This window comes from Hippopotamus amphibius, chromosome 15 (genome assembly GCF_030028045.1).
Source record: "Hippopotamus amphibius kiboko isolate mHipAmp2 chromosome 15, mHipAmp2.hap2, whole genome shotgun sequence".
NCBI classification, from domain to species: Eukaryota; Metazoa; Chordata; class Mammalia; order Artiodactyla; family Hippopotamidae; genus Hippopotamus; species Hippopotamus amphibius.
This window is the reverse complement of record NC_080200.1, coordinates 11,870,110-11,893,847: the sequence shown is the minus strand read 5'-3', so window position 1 is coordinate 11,893,847 and position 23,738 is coordinate 11,870,110. Positions and strand designations below refer to the sequence as shown.

The 23,738-nt window shown below is 59.9% G+C and overlaps 1 protein-coding gene across 4 annotated transcripts in view; it reads right to left on the bottom strand.

Moving 5' to 3' along the window:
* NFIX (nuclear factor I X) overlaps positions 1-17,237 on the bottom strand; it is a 97,573-nt gene extending 80,336 nt beyond the window's left edge. For 2 of the 4 annotated variants that reach the window (XM_057708562.1, XM_057708565.1), the window contains exon 1: positions 17,078-17,233. In XM_057708562.1, coding sequence (XP_057564545.1) covers positions 17,078-17,104 — 27 coding nt within the window. In that variant the 5' untranslated portion in view covers positions 17,105-17,233. Of the gene's footprint in view, positions 1-17,077 lie in introns of all 4 variants that reach the window. The other 2 variants (XM_057708564.1, XM_057708560.1) reach the window with 2 other exon arrangements.
* Between the last annotated feature and the right edge of the window lie 6,501 nt (positions 17,238-23,738).

The window sequence follows — 23,738 nt, the reverse complement described above, 5'->3', positions numbered from 1 at the left end:
CAGCCAGCCACCGGGTTTGACTCTCCCACCGGCCGGCCGCCAGGGAAACGCGCCCTCGGCTGGCACCGGGGTACCAGAGCCCGGCTCCTTTCTTCCTTTCTTTCTTTTTTAAATCGCTCTAGCGAAAACCAGGCAGTGGGTCAGGGCCCAGAGGCGGGGGAGGGAAGAGGAGAGGGTTGTCTCTGAAAGAGGGGGAGAAAAGGAAAGCGAGCCTCCAACTCTGGGAGAAGAACGGCCGCAGCGACAAGTTTCCCGGCTCGTGCCAGTTTGGGGATTTGCGAATCAGACCGGAGCGGAGAGAAGGCGGTTGAGAAAAAAAGCCCGCATTAAAACTAACCAGCTTTGCCTAAAAGTGTGCTTTCCACCCTTAAATAAGACAATGCCGAGGGGAGAAGAGAGACGAGTTATTTCTCACTCTTTAATTATTCTAATGCTTAGCATTATTTAAAAAAAAAAACCACACACATTAGCCAATGATATATTCTAACCCTCAACAAAGCTGGTATTTTTCTCTGATTACAGACTTTGCCGTGGCAAACCCAGGCTCCGACGACAGAGGCAGTGCAGAAGCGCGCTCCCAAATGAGACACAATTTTATTAAAATCATAATAATTCCTCGCATTTCTATAGCGCCTTTTCAGGGGCAGAAATCCCAGGTGCCCCATGCCGGTTCTGCCAGGGAACCGGTGACCAAAAGCTCAGTCGCCAAGCAGGCGAGGCTCTAGCTCTACGGATAGCCGGCATGTATTTTTTTCCTTTCTTTTTTTTTTTAATGCCTGTTTCCACTATCCAGCCTCTGTCTCACATTAAAAAAAAAAAAAAAAAAAGTACAAAAACTCCTTTCCAATTTTTAAAATAATTTTTTTAAAGAAGAAGGAAAAGATGACCTGAAAAATAAAGGGGGGAAAAAGGGAGCTAAGGGTGGCTTGGGAGCTTAGGGGGAGTGGATGCGGCTGGAATGGGGCGCCTCTGGGTCGAGGGTGCAGAGCGCAGTGTCAACTGCTGCCCCGGGTCACCTCCCCAGTCGCAGCTGGAGCGGGCTGAGTCATCCGCACGTGGAAAAGGAAAAGAACCTAACACCATCAAAGCACACTTAAGTAATTCGGGTGATGAGAAGTCGGGTTTATGACTGGCTTCCAAGGGGCCGATCGGGAGGCCCCTGACTGCTTTCTCTGAATGTCCGGGGGCTGCTAGAGCTCCGGGGGTTGACTGTGGGGGACGCCTTCCCTACACCAGCCTCCTCCTCCAACAGGTTAAGTCGGGCCCACTCAGCGCACACGTTCTTTTACTGCTTTTCCATCCTCTCCCCCGGCCTGCCCAGAAGTGCTGCAAAATGTCTGGTAGCAATGGGTGCAGAGGCCTTAGCGCCCCAAATTTAAGAAGTCAGCGCCGAGGGAAGGCTGTGTCGATCAGAAGAGATGGGGGGGGGGGCAGGGATTTTTCTAATAAAGGTTCTTAGAAGCTGCGCAACTCCCGAGGCCTGAGGGCGGAAAAGAGGGAAAGGGAAAGCGCATTTTCTGCCACTTAGTCACATTTCTCCCCTGTGCTCGCGGGAGGCCAAACGCCCCCAAACCCAGCCAACCCTTGAAACAAACAAAACGCTCCCCTCGTAAATGTCCCTGCCCTTATTCACAAAAAACAGAGGCGACTTGGGGAGAAATGGGGAGGCTCTTCCGAGGCTTGGGGTCTGGAGGCTGAGACGCGCACGAGAGATTCTCTCCCCGTATGGACGCCCCAAAGTTGCCCTCGGATTCTGGGGCAGTTAAGCTCAAAAAGTCCCTCGAGCAGCCAAAGAACAGAAATCACGAACATCGCATTCTTTCCAAAGCCCTCTCGTTATCCCCTGTCGGGTATCAGGATGGCACAGGAGGAGGGACACTGAGGCAACGGCGGCTCGGAACCCCACCCCGCGTGCCTGGGGAAGGGACCGAACCAGCCTCGAGGCCAAAAATGCCGCCATTTGAGCCCCTTCTGGCGCAGGCCTCTGGTGCTGCAAATGGCGAATGTCCCAGAACACGAAGCAGGCCGGCCCTCGACGCCCGCGCCGGGTCACTTTTTTGCCGGGTCGCAGGGAGGGGCTGGGCCGCGCCGGGGAGTGAGGGAGTCGCGCCTGCGCAGTGCGGGGGGGGGGGGGTCCGAAGGCCGCCACAGACACCCCCACCCCCCCCCCAGGGTCTCGTTGGTGTCGTTCTGGGGCTTCTGGCTGCGACACAAACGGCCCAAGGCCTCGCCTAATCGCCGCTGCTTCTTTACACCCGTTCCTGGTCTCCCCTCACCTGCCCGCGGAGGCAGTGGTCCTCAGGCCTCACTCGGCTTCCAGGGCGGTACCGCCGCCCGAGCGACCCGACCTTGTGCCACAGGCTGCTTTCCACATCCGGGGCTTCAACACACCGCTTCCCGCCTTTTCGTCTCGGCGCACGCCCGACTTTGCGCACCGGCCCGCAAGTGCCCTCGCGTCGGCGCGGCGCCGTGCGCACCGTCGAGGGCTATGCTGTCCCCTTCTATCCTGTGGTGCGCGGTGCAAGTGACAACGGCAGTCAGCACCCAAGTTCCGCGCGTGTAAAACACCTAGCCCTCCCCTTGCCTGAGCCCACGAGAGGCCTCCCCACGACCCCCACCCACCTATGTTCCCCCCCCACACACACAAGCCAAGCGTGAGACAGTTGCAGCGGGCCGGGGAAATGTCACGCGCGAAAAGAATACCCAGGAGGTGACAATGAAGGAGCCTGATGAAGGGCATACGCTGGGGCTAGCACACGGGCACCGGCTGCATTTCCACAAACACACGCGGACTGGGGGACTTCAGGGCGACGTGGGGGACGGCCTGGATCCTCCCCTCGGGGCGCTTGGGAGAAGGCATGGAAGGATGATTTTTCTTCAGCCGGCCGAGCGCTTTGGTTTGGCAGGGGGGCCGTCTAGGGAGTCCGGGGACACCCTCCCCCACCTCCGTTCAGCGGAGGCGCTTCTATTCTAAGACATCTCCCATCCCTCCAAAAAACCACCCACGCTCGTTCCTGAGGTCCGCGGGGCGCACAGGGAACCCGCCTTGAAGCCCTGGGCGCACCTGAGGGAAAGTCCAGGAGGGCTGCTAGCGCGCGGCCTGAGCTGCCAGGCTGGACTCAGGGGGGTAAATGGAAGTTTCGCCCGAGAAGGGGGGGGGGCATTAAATGGCCTCTTTGTGGAGAGTGCGGGCCGTCACTCAGGATTAATTTAAGCAGCAACAGCAAACACACCAAAAAGCAATGTCTCGCCGCCAGCACCCACCCCCGCGATTGTGTTTCGGGGAGGGCTGCGGGATTCGGTGATGTAGCTCGGCCTTTCGCGGGAAGGGAGGTCCCTAGCCTTTAAGAACGAGGGCCGTCCACAGTGGGAAGGGGGGGAGGCTGCTCCCGCCTCGCCCCACGTCCCTGCTTGAAGAAATGGGGTTTTTTTTGCAGGTTTGGGATGAAGCCGAATGGGGATGGTAAAACCCAAGTAAAAACGTGGAGCGAGAATGGGGGTAGGTTCTTTCATATAAGAAATATATATAAAGGTACAAATTTCCAGTATAAATATAGCACATGCAGGGGCGCCACTGGGCAACAGTTCTGGGGCGTCTCACCTGCACCCCAGGGACATTTGGGGAGGCGGGTGTTCTAAGAGAAATGGGGGCGGTGGGAATTAGGCCTCCGATTTCCAGTCTACTCCCCCCAAAACCCGAATGCGGCTTTGCAGCCAGGTGCTCTGGGCGGCCTGGCAGGTGTGCAGCTCACGTGAAATACACGCGTGTGCAGACTAGGGAAGTGCGTGCTCGCGTGGGCTGGAGCCACGTGCGTGGGCACCCCGCAGTTCCTGCAGGTTCACCTACCCACCTAAGCTCGGGACCCCTGTGGGGGCGCAGGGCAGTACCCTTCCTCAGAACCCCGGTCAGGATGCAAACAGGAGTGTATGTGTGTGCGGGTGTGCCCGTGTATGCAGGCGCGCGCCAGTCTCCCACCTGATGTTGGGCAAGGATATATTTATGGGGGGTGTGCTCCCAGCAGTCCCATTAGGGTGTGAGGCCTGTGTATGCGTATAAAGTGGCGGCGCCTGGGATCCCAGTCTGGGGCGCCTGGCTAGGGCATGCTGGTGACCTGGGTCTGAGCCCTTTACGTGCAGAGCGTGCATGTGTGCCCGAGTGTCCTCTGGGGCGTTGAACCTGGGAGTGCGCCCGCCCGGGGGGCCCCGTCGGGGCCGATGCGCCGGGGGTGTGCGCATGTGCTTGCCCTAGGAGTGGCCACGTGCGCCGGGGCCGCCACGCCGAGCCAGGATTTGGCCCCTGAGCGGGCCAGGGGGCAAGCCCCGCAGCCGCCCGGCGGGTCTCAGCGGGATGTCGTTGGAGCGGTGTTGGTTTTGGCCGGGGCAGCTCTAACGGGGGAAGCCCCAGGGAGCGGGCGGGGGTGGAACAAAGAAGGGAAAAGCGAGGGAAGGCGGGCTGCAGAGGAGGAGGAGGAAGCGCCCTGGAATGCGGAGGGCCCTGGGGAGTAGGGGTGCAGGGCAGCCCGAGTCTCCGTCTCCGGGGCATGGCTTGGTCCAAGGGACTTGCCTGACAACCTACTGGCTTGCCACCCCCACCCACAACTGTGGATGGAGACCGAGGTTTTGAAGACCCAGGACTTCTCTGCCTTCCAGAACCCTGGCCCCAGACAAAGGCTCCTACACATGGAATCCAGCAGAACCGCAGGCTGCAGCCACTGGGGTCCACTAGGAGCAAAGTAACATTTAGGCTGGAGGGCGTGGCTCACATTTCCTCAGGTGAGGGCAGACAGTTTGAGCCCTCTTAAGCAAGGGGCCAGGAGGCCCCCTCCCCTGTTTCTTGGCTGGGCTGCTTAGAACCTCAGTTTTCCCAATCTGGGGAATGGGAAGGGAACTCCCATGGGGAGGGCCAGAAGAGGGAGTCTCAGTTGGATAGGAGTGGGTTGAAAAGCAGGGTGATCTGTTTAAATCTTGCTTACCCCTGGGGGCCTGGCTGAGTAATTCCTGCCACCCCACTTCTAGCCTCATGACCTTGGCACTTGACCTTCTGGCCTCTGTTTCCTCATCTGTAAAACAGGTTACTCATACCTGCCTTATGCTGGGAGGGTTACAGGAGGTCACGTGCAGCCACCCACCCGCTGCCCAGGCATAATAGCTCTGGAGTTGGTAGCTGTTATTTTTATTGTGAGGAGTCTATGGCTGTGACAAGCTGTGACGCTTGGTGTGATCGTGTGAGGCTGGCTGTGTGTGTGACTGTGCCGCTGTGTGTGTGTGCGTGTGTGTGACAGGTTGTGTGTGAGACTGTGCGTGGACGACAGATTGTGCCGGTGTGCGGCGGTGCCTGTGACAGGCTGTCACTGTGCGACAGACTGCGGGTGGCGGGGTGTTGCGGGTACTGACTGTGAGTGGAGATGAAGCGGTGTGTGGGGCTGGGACCAGAGGACCCCCATAAACCTACCTCAGTGAGGGTCTGGCTGACAGACGGGGAGCCTCTCGGGGCCTGGGGGGTGGGTCAGTCCAGTGTCCTGTCCAGCCTTGACTTTCTATTGTCCAGTGGGATCCCACCTGCTTACAAACCTTGGGAAGGGATGCTTCAGAGGGTCCCTATGATGGAGCTTCCCCCTCCCACGTGTGTCAGCTCCGATGCCCAGCCCCCTTAGGTTCTTGACTGAGCTTGGGGAACACCAGGAGGGTTGTCAGGGACCTCAGGGCATGGAGGACCCCAGGCCTGGCTGGCTTCAGTGAGAGACACACACTCTGAGCCTGTTTCCCACAACTTCCCTGAGCTCCAGGCCTGGGCAGGGCTGGTGGAAACCCCGAGGAGGAGGGATTTAGGGAAAGATCAGGACAGGCCAGGAGAGACATGGAGGGAGAAGGTGAGAAAAACATCAACTTCCCTGTGAACTGGAGAACCTAGAGTTGCTTGAGGTTGAGGTCTCCAATCAGGGTTTGTGGAAATGCCAGCTGACACCTATGGCTCTGCTTGTACCCCAGGCCTCAGGCCCGGCTTTTAGGGACTCACTCTTCCCTTCAATGAGTCCAACCCAGGCACTCTTCTAATCAGTGTGGGATTCTGCTTCTTACATCCCCCAGGCCCAGTGCCTCCTTCTACAGTTGGAGAAACTGAGGCTGAGAAAGGGAAGGGAACCCGTCTGAGCACCCACTCACACCCAAGAGACCTAAGAACGCAGGACTCCAGGTTTCCTGGCCATGCACTTTCCCAGTGTGGAAAAACCTCACCAGCTGGAAAACCCCCTGGGCCTGTGGGCTGGGGGCAGCACCCTCCAAACCCTACCCTCCCTCCCTTGGTGTGTCGGTATGGGTGTGTTGCTTGTGTCATGGTGAGTGCTACGGTCCTCAGCTGTCATGTGTCTGGTGTCGCAAGCTGCAGCATGATGTGTGTGTCCCTCTGCCGGTGCGGGCCTCTGTATGTCTGTGTGTCCGTTCGGGGCCAGCCCCTGCCAGAGAGAGGGGAGACGCGTCGAAGCACCCCCACCCCACCCCCACCCCCGAAAGTGTGTCTTTGATACTTGCAGCCTCGGCAGCGAAAAACAAGTTTCCACAGGGCCGCCTTGGGCTGAGGCCAGGCCGTCCTCAAATAACATTTGAAGTTACTTAGCAAACTTTGTTTAGTGCCGAGAGAGGCGGGCAGCGGGCTGGGGGTGGGGGGTGGGGGGACAGTAAACCGGTTCCTCCAAAGTCCCTTGTCCCTCTGGGGGCACAAGTGCCTAACCTGGGGCTTGGTTCCCCCACCCCCGGCTCTGGGGAGGGGGAACAGAAATCTTGAAGTCCTGGGGAAGGGGGGGGTGACTTGGGGGAGGAGAGATTGGAGCACCCTACAAGCGAAGCCTTGCTTTTCCCAGTCCAGACCCTGGGCTTGGACAGAAATGCCCACCTGGTCTCCCGGTGGCCCAGAGGCTGACACCAGGCCCCAGGGGCCCGTCAGAAATGGGAGAGTCTGCACTTCTCTGCCACCCCCTTTCTGCAGCCCAGCTCTACCAACCTCGAGGCTGGTTGCAGGAGATGGTTTGAAGCATGTTTCCCCCTCCACACACACACACACACACACGCACCCGGAAAGCCCCCCTCATGCCCATATGCTCGGCCCCCCAAACTCTCTCTTCCAGGGTCGCAGCCCCAGGCAGCAGAGGCCAGAGAGCCAGCAATGGAGGGTTTGGAAGTGAGGTTGGCGCCTATGGGAGGGGGAGGGGGAGGAGATGCCAAAAATGGTGAGCCATTACAGGCAAGCCGGCGAGAGAGGGAGGAAGCGAGCAGGGAAGATGGAAGCCAGGCGGGCATCCTCGCCAAGCTCCAGGATGCAGAGGGGCAGCGGGAAAAGCAGCCCAGGCCCTTCCAAGGAGCAGGCATGGGGGACAAGCCCCAGGTGGCACGGGGCAGGCAGGGGGCCGGGAGGTGCCCAGCATTCCCCCACCCCCACCCCAAGCTTCGAAATGGAGACTGGCAGCAGCAGCCGCTCGGCTCTGCCTGGGCATGGGGTGGGGGTGGTGGGCAGGCAGGGCGCCAAACCAAATGCCACCAGGCTGGGCACGATGGTTGCCAGCCAGCAGTGCCGACCCTACAAGCCCCAGCCCAGAGCCCTCACACCTGGAGCTTTGGGGCCAGAGGGAGATAGGGGCCCAGTGGGAATTGGGGGTCCAGCAGACAAAGCTGGGTCCCCTCATACCCCGGCAGGTCCCCAAGACCCTACAAAGATGGCGCAGCCTGGCACTGCCAGGGTGACAGCCTGGGGTAAAAATAAACTGGACCTGCCCCAAGGGAGCTAAATCGAGGGGCCCAGGTGGAAGTGCCACTCTGGGCCACCAGCTGCCCCAGCCCTACCCCCCAGCTCAGAGCAGCACAGCTGAGAGCGCCCAGTGCCCATCGAGGCCCAGTTTCTGTAGAGAAGAGGCACCAGCCATCTTGTCCCCTGGTCTTAGGTGGGCAGCAGACAGTGTATCCACAGGTACAGACAACGGATGACCTCAAACTGCAGAAACAACAGGCTGTGCATTCTGGGCAGACGGTGGGGGCAACCATGCTAAGTCACGTACCCCTGACCTCCACACCGCCCCCTTGGAGAGGGCAAAGGGCCTAGGAGGCCGCACTTGAGCTGTGGCAGAGCAACAGAGTTGAAAGTCAACACCGAGCCACGAGGCCTCCCGGACCACCTCTGCTAACACCACAGTTGCCCAGCACTTCTGAGGGCCCTACCTGTTCTCTTTTCCCCATAACACCTATAGCTGTCTCAAGTACTGGACACTCCCTTGTTTATCGGCTTCACTGTCTACCCACCCACCGTGGCTGGCACCTCCACTAATTTCGCTTCTTGCTGAGCCCCCAGGGCCTAGAACAGGGCCTGGCACCGAGGAGGTGCTTAACAAATATTTGTGGAAGGAATGCACAGGCCCCTGGCTGCACCCCCAGCACGCGGGCTCCGGCTAGGTGCCTGGCAAGGTGTGGGAGAGGGCGTTGGGCCCTGCCAGGAAGGTGAGGGCAAGCTTGGCCGGTGGGTGTAAAAAGGGGGTGAGATGACCGTCCATTCTCATCCTGAGCCATGGACAGAAGAAGATCTGAAGGTAAGAGCAGTAAGGAGGGTTCAGGGGGCAAGAGCTGGGACATGCTTCAAATGGGGGTATGGGGGCCCAGAGGCCCACTCCGAAATTTGGTAAAGGCCAGAAAACAAGCTGCATTTTTGTCCCATCGGTAGGATTCAGGATGGTGGTGATCAGAGAAGATGGCTCAGGCTCCACCACTCTCTAGCCCCTAGCCCTGTCCCAGGGTGCCTCTTCTCTGAGTCCCAGTTTTTCATCTATAAAATCAAGCATTTACTTCACATCAAGCACTGTTTTAAAGCACTTTGGGTAAACCAACTCCTCTGATCCTTAACACAACCCTGTGAGAGGAAACTGAGGCCCAGAGAAGTTAAGCAACTTGCCCAAGGTCACACAGCTAATGAGAAGCAGAGCCAGGATTCAAATCCAGGAAGTTGGCTCAGAGGCCCCTCTCTCCATATAATGTTCAAGTGTCCCAAATGCCAACAGTGCCGAAGTGGAGAAACCCTGTCCTATTATACCGTCAGATACACATATGGGCACAGCTAACCCTTGCCACACCCGCCTCATGTGGAAGGATTTAGGGAGACAAGCTAGGAAAGCACTTAGCACAGGTCGAGACATAACAACCACACGGCACACTTTAGCCATTGCTATGATTTTTAGGACAAACCCTTATTCACTTATTATCCTACAAAAGGCTTTCTCCCCATACGATTCCACCAGCCGTCTTTCTTCTCTCTTTCTCCAGAGTCAGAAATGAGGAGTCAAGCGCCAGAGGATTAATTAGACAGCCGCGTGGACAGGAGTCTCAGAGGTCAGCCTTGCCTCCATCCTGGACGGTCTCAATGGCTACCAGAAGCAAGACTGTGACACAGGGGCCCTCAGCTGCTAGGCCCAGAAGGCCGGGGAATCCTGGCCGGGGAGGGGACATGTGGCCTCCTAGGAGTATCCTCCAGGTGTCTACCAACAAGCACAGGGACTCAGAGCTCCCAGTTCCATCAGGAGAGACTGGAGTGGTTGGATCTGCTGCTCAAAGACAACCAGCAGGGCCGAGTGGTAGAAAGGAGGTGCAAGGAGGGCAGGTCTTGCCTCTCAGGCGCCATTTCCAAGCAGGGCCACGTGTGGCCCAGGTGCGAATGGGTGTGTGGGTGTGACCCTTGTCACGGCGCTGGAGCAACATGGGATTCTGTACATGCCACACTATTTGCACCTGGACTTGTGTGTGTATGTGAGGTGGGGGGCCCTGCATTTGTGACAATATCTGGGTGCCAGTGAGCAACACAGTGCGAGACACTGCGTCAGCCGGACTCCTGTCCCGGTGTGTGTGTATGTGTGTGTATGTATGTGCAGTGTGGATGTCAGGGGTTAGCTGAGTCCATGTGTGTTGCTGTGTGTGTCTGACAGTATACTAGGGCTGAGTTTCTCCACTTCGGCATGGTTGACGTTGGGGGCTGGATCGTTATTTGTGGTTGGGGTCAACCTGTACACGACAAGGTATTAGGCAGCATCCCTGGCTTCCACCCACTAGGTGCCAGTGGCCAACCCCCCTCCAGGTGTGACAACCAAATGTTTCCAGACATCGCCAGGTGTGTGTGTGTCACTGTGTACCTGCACGCGTGTGCCGTGCGCGTCTCGTCGCATGTCTGCAGGGCCGTACGCGCTGTGTAGAGGGCGGTGGCAGTGCATGAGCCTGTGCTGTGTGTCTCACAGTGTGTTATCATGTGGCCGCGTGTGCCCCAGGTCTGCACCCACGTGTGTGTCCCTGCACATACAGCCCGAGCCGCTGTGTTCGGTGTGGCAGGCGTCTCTAGGTGTCTGTGCGCAAAGGCGAGCCTCTTTGTGTGAGGACGCCTGTGTCTGTGTGCTCCTGATTTAGGGAGGTGTGCTGTGCCAGGGTGTGCCGTGCCTGGGTGACAGCGTGATTCTTTGTGCCTGTATATGCCCGTAAGAGTGTGCGACTTTGTGTGAGATGGACCCGGAACACACCCCCGAGATGATTCCACTGAAGCCGGTATCTGGACAGACCCTCCCGGGTGATTCGGCCCCCACCCCCAGCTCCCGGCTGCCCCGGACTGAAAGCCGCTTCCTGGGGCCGAGGGGGTGGGATGTGCCTCTGAGCTGCCCCTTCCTCCAGCTTGGCTCCTGCCGATTCAGGTGGGGACAGACGCCCACCCTTCCCAATCTGTGCCAGGAAGGCTGGCACCGCGCTTCCAACCAAAGGGGCAGGGTCCTCGGTGGTGGTGGTGGCACTGCCCCCTGCCCGCTGCTGGCCACCACCCCCGGCTCCCCTCAGGGTGGGGCCCAGTGGGGGGAGAGCTCCCCAGTGCCACTCCGGCTTCCGATTGGCTATGGAGCGCCGCAGTGCCCGCCACCCACCTCCCCCTCCCCGGCTGGCGCAGCCACATCGGTAGTGATGGCAAACGCAGCTCGGAGTTCTGGGCACAGCTGCGCCTCACAGAGGCCTGCCAGCCCCACCAGAAGCCAGACACCCCAGCTCCGTGCCCCCGACCCCTCCCCACCCACCCGCCCGCCCAGCCGGGCAGCACGGTCACCCCGGCCACGGCTCTCTCAGGCTGCCAGGCCCAGGCCACCCAGCCCCCTCGCCCAGCAGGCCTGTGCCCCCTTGGCCAAGCCCGCTTGGGGACCCAGGCCCCTGCACGCGGCCACTCCCGCCCTCAGAGGGGCTCCTCCGGAGGGGGGAGGCGGCAAGGGAGGGGGGCGGGGAAGGGGGGAGCTAGCCCTTCTTTTAGTGAACGCGCCCAGAGCTGGAGCCAAAAATCGAGGAGGAGAGATATTCAGACGGAGCCAAGATGCGTTTGGCAGGAGGAGAGAGAGAGGGAGAGAGGGAGCGGGAGGAGGGGAAGAGAGAGGGAGGAAAGAGAGGGGGGCGGGGGAAAACAGGGAGGGGGCCTCAGTTTCCAAATCCGTGCTCTCAGAGCCTTGGAGGGACAGCGGGTGGCACGGGGGTGTCAGACCCGGGGCCGACTTGGCCGTGGGGGCGACAGGGGGCGGTGTGCTCAGGCCCATAGAGACAGCCGGACACCCCAGCTGGCCAGGCCAGGACGGACACAGGCAGAAGCCAAGATCAATGTGCGCCGGGCAGACAGAGGGAGGCCTGTGGGCGGCCCAAACACACACCCGCACCTCACCACACAACGGGCTTCTGTCCATGCCGGGCCAGGGGCACGGGTGGGGCCCACAGCAGGGCCGCCACGGCCGCCCGACCTCATGGGAAGCCTCACAGAGGCCGGCCTGCTCCCAGCCACTAGCCTGGCCGCCACGGTGGGCACTTCACAAGGTGCCGAGAGGCCGAGGGAGGCCAGGGAGAGGGGCCCATGTGGTGAAACACACATTGATGGTCACAGGAACAAGCCCAGGATGCACAATGCCATGGGGGCAATACCTGTAGGCACACACATTGACACAGGGATGCCAACACAGGTCAACACAGACAGGCCGCCACGCACGGTAAGGCGCGCCAATACACCTCTCGTCATGACGATCTGACACCCAGGGGATTTGATAATTTGCTTAGTGACATACCACAGCAGCACCGTGACACAAAGACCACAGCATGCATCCCGGCACACATGGTGACACACACCCCCAACCCGCCTGTCACCCAAATACACAGAGTCGGAGACTGGGATGACCCTCAGAGACACCAGGCAGCATCTAATGACATACCCTCCGGAGACACAGGGACACTTGGAAAGGGACCCACACAGACACACAGCTGTCCCCGGGAAAATGGCGGCTCCAAGGCCCACCATGCCGACAAACACACATGTGAACCAGGGACAACCTGGGAAGCTGCTCCGGGACGTCCCCCACGGCCCCTTCACCCCCACATCCAGGGTTTCGGGGGTAAGAAAGTGCAGACACCCCCCCCTTTCCCCAGCTAGGAGGGACAGGAGCCCCATCCTCAGCACTGCATTAGAGGGAAGCGCGGATGTCCAGGCCTCCTCGGCCTCTCTGGGTCCAGCTGGAGGAAAGCGTGAGGCCCCACACTTGCGCTTCAAGAGCAGAGGACAGGCACCAAGCAGACTGAAAAGGTTGGGCTCCCAGCAGGTTGGAAGTGGAAGCCAGTGGTCAGTGTAGGGTCCTGCATATGCATCCTGTTCCCATGGTGGGCCCAGGTGAAAATGCCCTGATGCAGATGCAGAAATGACTCTGGAGCCACGCAGATGTCCCTAAAGTCACCACTGGGACCCACCCGGATCTCTAGGCTCTTTGCCCCACTCACATTTAGGCACTCGTGTACACCGACACGCCTGCACATGCTGGCACAAGGCCTTAGAGGCCTGCCCCAAAGCGGGCCTGGTCAAGATCAGGGAAAGGGATAGGGCAGCTAGAGCCCCCAAGAAGGGCATCTGGTCCCCACAGGTCTGCCCAGGCCTTGGCTCTCTCCCTGCCCCCTCCTCACCCCCACCATCACCTCTCTCTGCCTTGAACCCCTGCCGTCCCCTACTTGGCCTACAGGACCCCACCTGAGGGAAAACAGCTGGGCCATGAGCTGGCCTCTTTCCTTTCCAAAGTCTCCTCTTGCTTCCTCCTCCAGGCAGTCCAATTGGATTTCTATGGTTGGAAGGTGCTTGACCCTGCCCTCCATCCCTCTGAAGCAGCCTACCCTCAGCTGGGAGGGCCTGGGGCTGGCCTAATGGTGATAACCAAAATGACACGTCATTCCTTTTCTTGAGCACATGCTACATGCCAGGTACGGCACTGAGCCTAATCATAGAATGAAAGGTAGGTACTATTATTGCCCCCTTTTTTTTTTATTTTATTGTATTACTTTTTTTTTATTGGCCGTGTTACAGACCAAGAAAATCCTGTGCTTCAGGTCACAGGATTTAAGATGCAAAGCTGGAGCTCAAACCCTGAGCTGTCTTATTTGCAAAGTCTAACACTCAACCTCTGCTCCCACAGCCATCACCTGGGAGCCCTTGAGGCCACACAAGACATTTTTGGCTGGGCCAGGACCCCTGGCTCCAGCCCCCAGAGAGACGGGAGCCCCTTGCCCCCCTCACTAACCCAGCAGAGCCCTCGGCTCTGAGGTCAGTCTGTCCAAGCTCAACCTAGCCCCAAGCATGACCTACTCTGTCCCAGCTCGTGGCCACACACCTCACACCTCAGCAGTGGGCATGAAGCTGGCAGGGCCAGAGCCAGAGAGAAAATGCGCCATTAAAAAAGGGGCCCCGTGCTGGTGATGGGATGGGGAGCGACAGCCTCACAGGGACAGAGGGGTTGACACAGAGACCCAGGGAGAGAGCTGGGGGGCATTAGGGAGGCCCCAGCCCATCCACCTCACCTGAAGGAGTGTGTATGAGGTTGCGTGGAAACCAGGGTGCGTGAATATTCTGCTCCTGTGGCCGTGTGTCAGGGAATGTCGGCGAACATGCGTGTCTGTGTACACACCCGGGTAAGCCAACAGCCCTGTGTCTTGTGTAAAGGTGTGTGCCCTTGGGTCTGTGTGAGCAGGTGTGGGGGTGAACACACACTTGAATCAGCCTGTGTTTGAACGTGTCAGGACCGTATCGCTGTATCTCCGTGCGTTTATGTCGATACACATATCCCATCTCAAGGGGTACATGTGTGTTTTTGTGTGTGTGTTGGTGGGGAGAGAACACAGGTTGGACGTTTCCTGTGTCCGTAAGTTCGTCCGTCCATGGCCGTGTGTCTGGACATCAGCATAAGTGTGTTGTTCATGTCCTCATCTTGGCGGCAGCAGTGGTGTACGTGTGTGTCCACATCCTGTGTGCGGCTGTTTGTTAGGGGTGGGGGGCCATCCATCCACCGCTTTCCCCTCCACCGAGGACTCAGGCCCATGGCTGCAGCGGGCTCAAGCAGCTCCAGCAAGCACCCCGCCCAGCCGCCCTGGATTTCGATGCTTTTTCCAGAAGGAGATTTCCCCCCCACACCCGCCCTTCCCCCTCGCCCACAGTGCCTTTCCCCACCAGGGCCCCGCTGCTCCAAGCCCGTTCCTGCTCAATCATTTATTGACTTTAAAATCGAAGCCAATTCTGGTTTGAAAAAAAGGAGAGGGGGGGAGAGAGAGAGAGAGAGAGACACACACACACACACACACACACACACACACACACACACACGCAGGCCAGAGAGAGACAGAGTCCGAGACTCGGGGGAAGCGGGGAGACGAGGCCAGAACCAGAATCAGAGACAGAGACAGGGAAAGACAGAGACAGTCAAAGATATAGGACAGAGAGAGAGACGGAAAAGGGGCAGAGAGAGACAGAGATACAGGAAAAGACAGAGACCGGCAGAGCAAACTATGGAAGCAGAAGGATTTATAAAAACAGACCCGCTCCCAGAAATGTGGCCGTCAGGAGAGGCAGGCTGGACCCTGCTGACCAGCCAAGAGCAGCCGCCTGCCCAGAGCTGAGGGGTGCAATCCAGTGAGTTCGTGCCCCCTTCTCTCCCCAGATCCCCTGGCACACTCAGGTCTGCGACACAGAGCTGAGCCCTTGCTCCCTTCTGAGATGTCAGAGAGCCAAGCCCTGGCCATTGCCCTGAGTCTGGGGGCTACCCCAGCCCCTTCCTAGCCTTGTCACCAGTGGATCAGCTATCATTTTCTTTCCCAGGGTCTGAGGAGCCAAGTTCTCACCCAGGGCGAGGAGAAGGGTAGGCCAGGGAGCTGAGCTGGAGGCTGGAGGGCAAGGAGCACTCGAGCATGGGGTCTTGGTCCCACTAGGCCCCGAATACCAGCCACACCAGCCAGCCAAGTGTGGCCCCAAAGGCAGCCATAGCTCAGACCCAGCTAGGTAGCTAGGGGCATCGTGTGGGGGCCCAAGATGGGGTGGCTGGCCAGTCAGAGGCACAGATATAGGGGTCTCCCACACCTCCATAGTGGCCAGAGTGCCTGCCTACACCTACACGCACACCGTGATACATACGTGTGCATGTACACCTCACCAAAACATACTCACACCTGATCCTGTACAGGAAAACCCTTGTCCTGGGCCACACACATGTCCATACCACGCAGGGGTGCCCACAGCTGATCCACAAGGTCATGCGCAGACCCTGAAATTGACTCACACACACACACACTTGCATCTGTGGATACAAGAGTGTGGTGTGGGCATTCTGTTTCTTGGGGGTGGGGAGGCTGACACACACCCTGGCATACCCTCTAGCCCCTTGCCACATACCGCGTCCGCACAGAAGCCAGATTCACAAAGATTCCACTCCCAGCCTGAGCACACTTGGCACACAGCTGGCAAGGCTCAGACTGGCAGAGGGGACAATTAGGACCCCAGGCCTGGCCTAGAGACTCCCCCCACAAACGCAGGCCCTGCTGGCAGGCAGGGCTATGCAGTCCCCAGGTGTCCCCTCTGCAGAGTCTGGGTAGCCAGCTATAGCGTGGCCCAGCAGACAGAGCTACCAGGGCCGCTGTGGGACTCCGGGCAGCTTCTGTGCCCTCTCAGAGCCTGGAGCCACCACCGGGGAAGGTAGGGTGGCAGGGCAGGCATCTCCCAGGCCTTTGCCGCCTGCCGAGCTCGGTGCAGGGAACTTCGCTGGAGGCGGGACGCGCTTTCGCAGCGCGCCAAGGTCGGGCAGAGCGCCCGCGGCTGACCCGACGGCGTGGCCGCAGCACGGTCGGCAGTGTCCGCGGCTCCCTCCCGCCCCTCCCGCCTCCGGGCAGCGGGACGGGATTCCCCAGACCCGCCTGGTTCACGGTGCGGCAGCCGGGGTCGCTGGGGCCGGAAAGTTTGCGCCGAGCAAAGTTTTTTTTTGGGGGGGTTGGGGGGCTGGGGGGGGCGGGTGGAGAGCCGCGGCTGCGGCGTCCAGGGTCGGCGAAGAGGCGCGGCCCGGGCTGGCAGCCCGCCCGTCCCTCCCTCCCCTCTCCTGCCCCACAGAAATTTGGGAGCCCCGCCATTTTCTTAGCCCCGCTCCCATGTGAGGCCTGAACAAAGACTTTGGGGAGACGCCCGGGCCGCTCGGCCCGCCCCGGGCACCCCGGCGGCACGCAGGGGCCACCGCCACGCACGCCGGCCGCTGCCACCCTCGGAAACCGCTGCGCCCGCCCCAGGGAGCGCCGCCAGACCCAGTCCCCGCACTGCGCCCTCGGGACCACCCCTTGCTACTCTGTCACCCCGCAAATACTGCCAGCGGCCACGCTGTGCGGGTGCACGCCACAGTCGCCCACAGGTCGGCGGGCGTCCCGCTGCCCACTACACCCCAGTCGAGCGCGCGCGCGCGCACACACAGACACACACACACACACACACACACACTCCCGCTCCGCGCTCCAGGGGCAGCGCCACGCACGCAGCCGGCCACCCCCGGAACCCCCAACAGGAGTCTGCCCCCTGGCCAGGGTCGCACGCGCACGGGGGCACCCGCACGCGTGCCCGGACTCCCCACCGCACGGCTTGCACCCCTCGGCCGCCCGCGGGCTCACTCCCCCCAGCCGCCGCGCGCCCCCTCCACCCTCCCGCCTGCGCCGCCGGCCGGCCTCCTGCGCCCGCTCCCCTCCCGGGTCGCGCGGGGGCGGCGGCCGGTACCTGGGTGAGGCAGTACGGGGAGTACATAGCTGGGTGCCCGGGCGGGAGCGCGGCGGCCGGCCGCGGCGAGGGGAGGCCCGGCGGGCGGCGGCCGCGCTCGGGCTCCGGCTCCGGCTCGGCTCCTCCGGCCTCCGCCGCGCTGCGCCCGCCCGGCCCGCGGCCCCGAGCTCGGCCCGGCGCCGCTCCGCGCTCGCCGCTCGCAGGCTCGGCCCCGCCGGCTCCGGGGCCGCCGCCGCCGCCGCCGCCGCCGCGCTCGCCGCTGCCTCTCGCGTCCGCCGCCGCAGCCGCCGCCGCGCGTCTACTCCATGCCGCCGCCGCTCGGCCGGTCACCCTCGCCCGCCGCCGCCGCCGCCGCCGCCGCCGCCGCGCTGTGAAAGTGAAAGTTTAGACAAAGTTTGGAAGCGGCGCACTCCGGGGAGAGGGAGCGGGCGGGCGGCGCGGGCGGGAGGAGGGGCGCGGGGAGGGGCGGGCGGGGCGGGGGAGCGACGGCCGACGCGCACTCACATACACACACGCACACACACACACACATGCACGCACACATGAACACGCAGACACACGCGCGCGCGGGGGCGCACACCAACACGGCCACCCCGACACGTGCTGGCCCGCGTTCCAAAGCAGACACACGCTGACACGCAGTGAGGCTCGGACCCCTCCATACATGTCACGTACAGAACGCATTGCCCCACGTTCCACATTCCAGCAAAGCACACGCAGTCACCTACGCACACAGCATAGACACACAACCCACACACATGCACTGACACACACACCCCCCCCCAAGACTAGGAAAACAACCCACAACCCACACACTGACATGCACACGGGGCCCACCGTCACATGATGATACCCACACACATGCATTTCAGCAACGAACCATGTTTAGACTCCCAGATACAGGTAGACACACTCCAATACGGGCCTCACACAGACCCACACTGATACACACCAAGACACACATACCAGTGCATGCTGACATACTGACACTGACATGATCACACAACCACATCCTCACACACTCCAGACACACAACTCCTATACATAGACATCCAAACACACACACAACACACACACAAAGCTGCACCAAAACAGGTGCATTAACACTGTCACACAAACACACACCCATGTGACACCAAGACATACATGCCAAACACAGGAAAAGCACTGACCCTGATACAAAGTGACACTGGCAGTCACAACACACAAGCACACATACCGCACACCTGATGCCCAGATGTACACAGGTATCACACACATACACCCAGGCCCCTCCACGCCCCACTCCCACCACACACATGTACTTGGCCCTGATCATGGACACACACAAATCTAGCCAGTACCACACAGCCCAACCATCAGGGACAGAAATCGGCATTGAGGCCTCAGGTGCATGTAACTCACACCCCATGGGAGGCTCCATCCCCTCATGCAGGGCCCTGGTCCCCCATTTCTAGAGCAAAGAGGAATGGGGGGAAAAGTTGGTGCTGAAGACCCTGGCTTCGGAGCAAGGGGAGCCTGTAAGTGACCCCAGGGTGGGCGGGGAGGCGGTGCCTACAGCCCCCAGGCAGCTCCTGCTGAGACAAAATTCCCTCCTTCTGCCAGGTGCAACCAGCACCTTCTGACCCTCCTGGGCCAAGAAGCTGTGGCAATTCTCAGCTATGCATTGTCTGTTGGAGGGGTGTTGATGCCCAGGTGTGCACGTGTGTGTGTGTCTGTCCATGTGTGTGTGAAAATATGCCTGAGGGTATGTGTTCCTGGCCACATTGCATCATTGAGGCAGGGTGGCCAGAGTTGTGTTCTTGGGAGTTTGGGTGAGTCTGGGTTGTCCTCTGGGGGAAAGGAGGTGCAGGTCAGTATATGTCCATCCAGGAGTCTCTTTGAATGGACCAGTGTGGTGTAGCAGTGATGCAGGTCTGGCTGTGTGCCTGGGGGTGTCTGTGAGTCAGAGGGTGAGTGTCTGCCAGGCCCTGTGCCTAGTGCTGGGGACACAGCAGGGAACAAGGCAAAAAAGACCCTGCTCTGGGGGACGCTGACATTCTAGTGGGAGTCAGGTGTAGAGGTCAACTTGGCAGGGTCTGGGCCTTTGACAGGAAGTCCTGGTGATGAGGGTGCCTATGTGAATGTGTGTGTGTGTGTATTGAGCTGACCACAGTGTGTGCATCAGCTCTGAGGCTCTTTCTGTCAGAAAGTGTCAGTGTACATAACAAACCTGTGTATGTGTGGCAGGGATGTGGGTCTCTCTATGTGTCCCAGAGTGTCTGTTGACCCAGTGGATCTGGGTGTATTCAGGGTCTGTGTGGCAGAATGTGTTAATGGGCGTCACTTGGAATATGTTTCTCTCTGTGGGGTCCCTGTGGGTCTGGGGCAGTGATGAAGATCGGTGTGTACCAGAGTATGTGTACACAGGTGCCTGTGTGTGTCAGGGAGCGGGGTTCTGTGTCTTTCCGGAGACGTGGGTCTGTGTGTATCCGTCTGTGTTGGCATGTGTGCCTAGGTGTGTGTGTGCGCGTGCACGTGGGGCAGGGAGGGAGGTCTCTGTGCGCCTGAGGATGTGCCTGGGTACATGTGTGTCCGTCACTGCTTGGGGGACTCTGTCCCCAGGATCCCACCGATCCGACCTGGCCTTCCCCCGCTGCATCGTGGCCGCTGCCACCGATGCAAGGCCGTGGCAGAGGGAATCGATACGTCCTTAAAAATTCAAGGGCTTCTCGTAAACAGAAACTTTTAACACCGTTTAAAGTTTCAGGGCCGCCGCTGCTGCCTCCCGGCCGCCGCCGCCGCCGCCGCCGCCGCCGCCGCTGCAGGAGGAGGACGTGGGGGAGGGGGGGGCGGGTGCCGAGAAGAAGGGGCGGGGCTACACGGGGGATGGAGGAGGGGATGCTGGATGGCACTGGGGGCTATGTGGGACTGAGTGGAGGGGCAGGAAGGGGATTTGGGGATCAAGAGGGCTGGGAGACTGGATGGCTCAGGAAAGGGATGTGGGGGATAGGTTAAGGGGTGGGGAGATAAGGAGGGGAGGGGAGCAGGAAGTGTGGGGGGCAGGGACGGGTCTGGGGGCCTTTGAGGAGGCCCAAGACAGGCTGGAATGTCTGGGAGAAGGAGCTGGGGATAGGTAGGCCCAGGAAGGGTTTGGGGGGCCAAGGTGGGGCTTGGATGGCTGAGGGAAGGAGCAGAGGATAGATTTGGGGGCTTACGAGGCCTGGGTGAAGGGGAGACTGGAGCATTGTGGGCCTGTGGGCCACTGGAGCGGGGCCATGGGAAAGGTTTGGGGAGGGGGGAGAAATGGTTGAAAGGTTTGGAGTGTCTGGGATCTTTAAGGTAGCTGGGGGCTTGCGGAGACCTCGAGAGCCAGGTGGACCCTCCTTGCCCCTCTGCAAACAGCCATGAAGGGGTAACCCCTCAGAAGCCCAGGCAACTTTGGCCCAGTCTTCTCCTCACCTGCCGGCCTCTCCTCCCAGCCCTGTTCCACCATCCATGCCAGGCCCTAGGCCTGGGGTCTGCCCACTCCCTCCTCACCCTCCTGGTCCTGCCTCTGGCACCAAACCTGGGCTCTGCTTGAACCAGCATCCCATACCCACTTCACACACGCATTCCATTCATACACATACACACAACATCCATCTACACACACACAACACCCATCCTTCCATTCACACACACCCTCACACCACACAACACCCTCCCTGCGCACGCACACACACTCTTCCTTACACACTCACACATCCATCCATGTTCACACAAACAAAACATTTGTCCCGGTGTTCATGCATATATCCACACTCAGAATTCTCTCCACATGCTCAGACCACCTCCATACCCACAACATACCCCCTCCCTTGCACACACATCCACAGCCACTCTACTCCCCGCTCCACAGCTGCCAGCTGGTAGGATTTTTACAGAGAGGCTGAGGGGCTGCTCTGGAGGACACCCATGTCCCCCCATCCACATACCCCCAGCAGAGCCCAGGTCTTAGGACCACACCTGGCCTTCAAGAAATCACAGGGGAGGAGGGTGTTGCCAGGGGGCTGGGCACAGCTGGGATGCCACAGCTGGAATCCCCCACATTCCTCCCTGCCAGGGCTGCCCACCTGGCTGTGGCTGGCAGCAGGTGTGTTCTTACGATGCAGGTGTGTGGGGGGAGGAGAAGGGGGGAGGAGTGGGCACCAGGCCCATGGAACTACCCGGCCAGGATGCTGGGGGCAGTGGGAGGTGGTGTTGAAACATCTGGGCTCCAGCAGCCAAGTCCTAGGCCACCAAAGGTAGGGCCAGGCATTGCTGGGCTCTAGGGCAGCTGGGCAGGCCTCTCGGGAGAGGAGGACAAACATCTGGCACACAGGATAAGTGAAGTGCAGGCTGCAGGTGCTGCCAGGGTCAGGGAGGGGGTGCTCTAGGCCCTCCTGGCAGGACTGGGGATCCCCACTTCCCAAGAGGGCCTTATGCCTCTCCTGCCCAGCATGAAGGACATGGTCTGTGTCCAGGCCTGGGGTCCTAGCCTTGTGCAAACTGCCCCCTCCCCAGGTTGGGAACCCCTAGTAGGGACTGAGGAGTTACAGGCCCTGCTGCCAAGGCACACCTGGCCGGGCACCTGTGTCCACATCACACACACACATCAGACTCCTACAGTCACGTGCACACAGAATCACAAAGACACACACAGGTATGCTCAGACACACAAAGATACAGACCCTCCTCTTCCTCTGGGGGGTCATATAAAATGCCATAATTACACACAGACGCAGGATCACCCAAAGATGCTGTCGCACACCCTTAGTACACAGACACACAAGCACCCACACAGCCAGAGAGAATCCCACACAGACCTCCCCAGAGCCACCCACAGAATGACACCAAAAAGACTCCAGTCACACACAAAGACCCTCACCATCACATAGACCCCCACAGAGACACAGATATACACTGACTCACAAAGACACACCCAGACACAGTTACACAGACTCCCAGAATCATATGCTGAGTCCAGTTACACACATACACACAAGGCAACACAAAGTCACACAATTACACAAAGTCTTACAGACCTTTTGAGTTACGTACACAGATGCTCTCAAAATCATTTACAGACGTGGCACACACAAAGTCCCACAAACATATACAGATCATACGCACACAGGGTCACACAGACACACAAGACCATCCGTGGTCACAAATGATCACACTCAGATCACACGCTGACACCTAAAGACACACACAGTTGTCCGCAAATCACAAATGGGGACACTCAGGCCAGCCCGCAGCTGCACACAAGGTGCCACAGACGCACATTCACACGTGCCCCAGCAGCACAGCCTGGCCAGGGCCGAGGACAGGCAGGCGGCAGGGCTTCCTGTGGCTAGCGCTCATCTGGAGGCAAGGAAAGGAGCTGGGGAAACATTTCATTTGCAGCCGGCTGGAGACCCACCCCACCCGTCCTGGAAACCTGGCCCTGGCTCCTGAATGGGGCCTCTGTGTGCCGCCACCGCCCAGCCCCACCAGGGTGTGGGGATCGGGGGGGTGAGGCCGGCCGCACCGTGTCCCTGGCTGAGTGTCAGGGGCCACCCAGCCACACGCCAGGGTCCAAGCTCGAGTCCCCCGGACCAGAGGCGCCCTCCTCACCCCCATCCCCACCGCATCTGGAGGCCACTCCCCAAACCCAGCCTGCAGAGGGAAGCCAGAGCAGCTAGGCAGGGACCCGGCTGGTGCTGGATCTCCAGGTGTCCCCTGTCTCAGGCCCACATGTGCCCTCAGGCTGGGCAGCTGCCAGTCCCGTGTCACAAGGCCTCTCTCTCCAGCACAAAGGTAAGACACCACAACTGTACGTGACAGCATTGCTGAGGATGTGACAGTGTAGCTGTGTGTGACAGTGTAGCCGGGCTCCCTGTGCAGCCTAGGGGTGGGGGTGGGGCAGTCACAGCCCCTTGGCTCATGTCATCACACACTCACTGTCACACACATGGTGTCACCGTCACACCTTCAATCACACAGCCACACACAGCCACACTGTCTCATCTTCAGTCACGCTGTCACACAACCACACTGTCACACATGCCGTCACACACAGGCAGGCTGTCACACCTTCAACCATACACAGAGCCACACTGTCACACCTTCAACCAGCAATACTGCCTGTCACACCCTCAGCCACGCTATCACCCACAGAAATATCGTCACAGCCTCAATGATTCTGGCCACACATGCCTTCCACCACACTGTCACACATATCCTCACACGTACCCTGACACGCTGACCCTCACACTGTATCAGCATCACAGTGACCAGCAGAGGCACGCTTGCAAACTCAGTCTGGGTGCCCCTGCAGCTGTGCTAGCCACGTGGCCACATGGAGTCCCTGCCCTACTCGGTCACAAGGAGGGGAAGCAGATCTGATCACTTCATCCCCAGGGTGTGGTGCACAGCTGCCCCTCGAGCAATGTTTGAACCCAACCAGTTGCTCCAACAGCATGACAGCACACCCTGATTGTCACAGAGCAGGTAGCCAGCAGGTACAGGCCACTGCAGAACCGCTCTCAGGCGTCCTGGTGACAGGTGCTCAGTGGCTCACTGTTGCAGGTGACAGGCACACACCTTGCACTGCCATACAACGCCCAGAGTCCCTGGACAGAGCTACAAAGAAACAGTGAGGGACAGCCACACCGCA